Below are 2,691 nucleotides of genomic sequence, written 5' to 3' on the forward strand. Positions count from 1 at the left end.
TCCATGTATATACGTCCTCTCTGTCTTGCAGGTTTCACGCAGGGTGACGTGGGGCTCGCCATGGGCAAGCTCTACGGCAACGACTTCTCCCAGACTCTCTCTCCTCCCTCCCCCTCTCTCTCTCTCTCTCTTTCGCCCCCTCTCCTCTCTCTCTCTCTCTCTCTTCCCTCCATGTATATACGTCCTCTCTGTCTTGCAGGTTTCACGCAGGGTGACGTGGGGCTCGCCATGGGCAAGCTCTACGGCAACGACTTCTCCCAGACTCTCTCCTCCCTCCCCCTCTCTCTCTCTCTCTTTCGCCCCCTCTCCTCTCTCTCTCTCCTCTTCCCTCCATGTATATACGTCTCTCTGTCTTGCAGGTTTCACGCAGGGTGACGTGGGGCTCGCCATGGGCAAGCTCTACGGCAACGACTTCTCCCAGACTACGATCTCGCGCTTCGAGGCGCTCAACCTCTCCTTCAAGAACATGTGCAAGCTGAAGCCGCTTCTCGGCAAGTGGCTGGAGGACGCCGACGCCTCGCTCGCCAACCCGGACGCCGCCATGCCCGGCTTCTTCCACGCCTCCCCCGAGCACCTCTCCGGGCGGCGACGCAAGAAGCGCACGAGCATCGAGACGACGATCCGCGTCGCGCTCGAGCGCGCGTTCCTCACCAACCCGAAGCCGATGTCCGAGGAGATCCAGATGCTCGCGGACGGGCTCGGCATGGAGAAGGAGGTCGTGCGCGTCTGGTTCTGCAACCGCCGCCAGAAGGAGAAGCGGATCAACCCGCCGTCGAGCGTCGGGAGCCCGCCGATCGAGGCGGTCATCCGGGGCAACGGCGGAGGAGGAGGAGGAGGAATCATCGGAGGAGGCGGAGGAGGAGGAATCATCGGAGGAGGCGGAGGAGGAGGAATCATCGGAGGAGGCGGAGGAGGGGTGAAGTCGTCGCAGAATTCGCCGTCGTCGCTCCTGCCGATGTCGCTGTCGTCTGCCATGAAGCAGCAGCAGCAGCAGCAGCAGCAGCAGCAGCAGATGAAGCAGGAAGCCATGAGCCTCGGGATGCTGCGCGCGGCCGCCGCCGCCTCGGAGCACGAGTTCCGGCCGATCCACGGCTTCGCGCCGGCGACCGCCGCGACCGCGCCCGTTACCACGGCGATGACCCACGTCGGGTCGATGTCGATGACGCTGCCGCCGGCCGTGCCGCTGATGTCCGCAGCTGCCGCCGCGAAGACGGAAGCCAACGCTTCGAGTTGATCGGCCGCCGCTGCGTCGCAGAGCGACGGTCACCGCGGCGACGGGAGGACGGACGAAGCCCCGCGCTTCTGCGCGTGAGGATTTCGTGGTTCGTCGTCGTCGTCGTCGACGGCGGCAGTGATCAAAAGGAGTCCGCGCCGCGGTGCGCGCGGGAGAGGAAACCGGTGATGACGGACGGAGGAGGGAGAGACGACGAGAGAGAATAGGGAAGACGGACGGCGATGTGTCCGTGCGTGCGTGCGCGTGTGCCATAGGTTGAAATTTTCCACGAGAGACAGAGAGGGACGGTGTTGCATAATCTGTATATAATACGACTGCTTTATTAAAAACGTGTAGAGAAAATATGGAGACGAAGAAGATATATTTAGAGACGAGGCGGTCGCAAATCGGACGGCGGCGGCGGCGGCGGCGTCGACGGCGACGGCGACGACAACCGCGCAACACGCCGCGGGAATCTCGGATGTAAATAATGCTATTTTCCAGGAGCCACGTTTCCCGCGCCGTGCTGCGCGGGCGAACGCGCATAATAACGGACGCAAACTCGCGCCGGCAGTGGCGCCGTCGGCAGGTGGGGGGGGGAGCATTGTGAGGAGCAGAGCGGAGGCAGAAGAAGAGAAACCTTTACACGCGGGACACTTGTGATACGTCAGGAGCAACAAGGAAGAAGAAGAAGAAGAAGAATAACGGGAAATAGGAGCGCTTCCTTTGGCCCGTTTTTTTCTGGGCCGTGTCCTCACCGTAGGTGGCGCCACGGTTCTTGTTTTGTCCCAGGAGCCCATCGCCTCCTACAGTATTATGGGTACAGCGGCGGTTACCTTCCCCCGGCAAGCGCCGTGGTGACCTTACACCGACCCCTGGTGACCTTGCGATGACCCCCGGTGACCCCACGCCGACCCCGGTGACCTCCCGGTGACCCCCGGTGCCGACCGCGCGAAAATGCGCGTCCGCGTGCCGCCAAGCAAGCGAGAGAAAGAGATACAGTTGCGCCATCTGTTGGCGGCAAAAGCCGCAAAACTGACAATGAATACCTCATCGTAGTAGAGACAGAGAAAAGTGGAGAGAAGCGAGAAGAGAGAAAAGAGTTACGTTATATATGTTTAGTATGTAGATAGACGATGAACTTTCGTGTATTCTTGAACACGGTAGTGAAGCATGGTTAGTGTTTTTAACGTGGACGTTGCTGCGGCGGCGGCGGCGGCGGATGCTGCGCGCGTGCGTGCGGGAGCGCGGAGCAGGGCTGAGCGCGAGCGACCGTTGCCATGGAGATGCACTCGTCAGCGCATTGCCCCACCGGTCAAGGTGATCATCACGACATATGATGGATTGCACCCTGCCTCTCTGCATCCTGTTCTCTATCTCTCTCTCTATCTTTCTATCTCACTTTCTTCTTATCTTTCCCCCACTCTAGCTCTCTCTTGTCTCTTTCTCTCTCTCTCTCAATCTCGCTCTCTCTCTCT

At 60.5% G+C, this 2,691-nt stretch overlaps 1 protein-coding gene across 1 annotated transcript; it reads left to right on the forward strand.

Annotated features, from left to right (window-relative positions):
- The first annotated feature begins 364 nt into the window (after positions 1–364).
- Positions 365–1,234, forward strand: LOC106815697 (POU domain, class 2, transcription factor 3-like). The gene is made up of 2 exons (XM_014820200.1): positions 365–812; positions 906–1,234. The coding sequence occupies exons 1-2, from the start codon at positions 389–391 to the stop codon at positions 1,232–1,234; spliced, it is 753 nt and encodes a 250-aa protein (XP_014675686.1). The 5' UTR covers positions 365–388.
- The last annotated feature ends 1,457 nt before the right edge of the window (positions 1,235–2,691 follow it).

This window comes from Priapulus caudatus, unplaced genomic scaffold, assembly GCF_000485595.1.
Source record: "Priapulus caudatus unplaced genomic scaffold, Priapulus_caudatus-5.0.1 Scaffold1178, whole genome shotgun sequence".
Lineage (NCBI taxonomy): Eukaryota > Metazoa > Priapulida > Priapulimorpha > Priapulimorphida > Priapulidae > Priapulus > Priapulus caudatus.

Excerpts from the sequence above, each read along its gene's own strand:
- LOC106815697 (XM_014820200.1), top strand. The coding sequence starts at position 389 with ATGGGCAAGCTCTACGGCAACGACTTCTCCCAGACTACGATCTCGCGC. Across the intron at positions 813-905 it reads GATCGAGGCGGTCATCCGGG|GCGGAGGAGGGGTGAAGTCG; the intron begins GCAACGGCGGAG and ends TCATCGGAGGAG.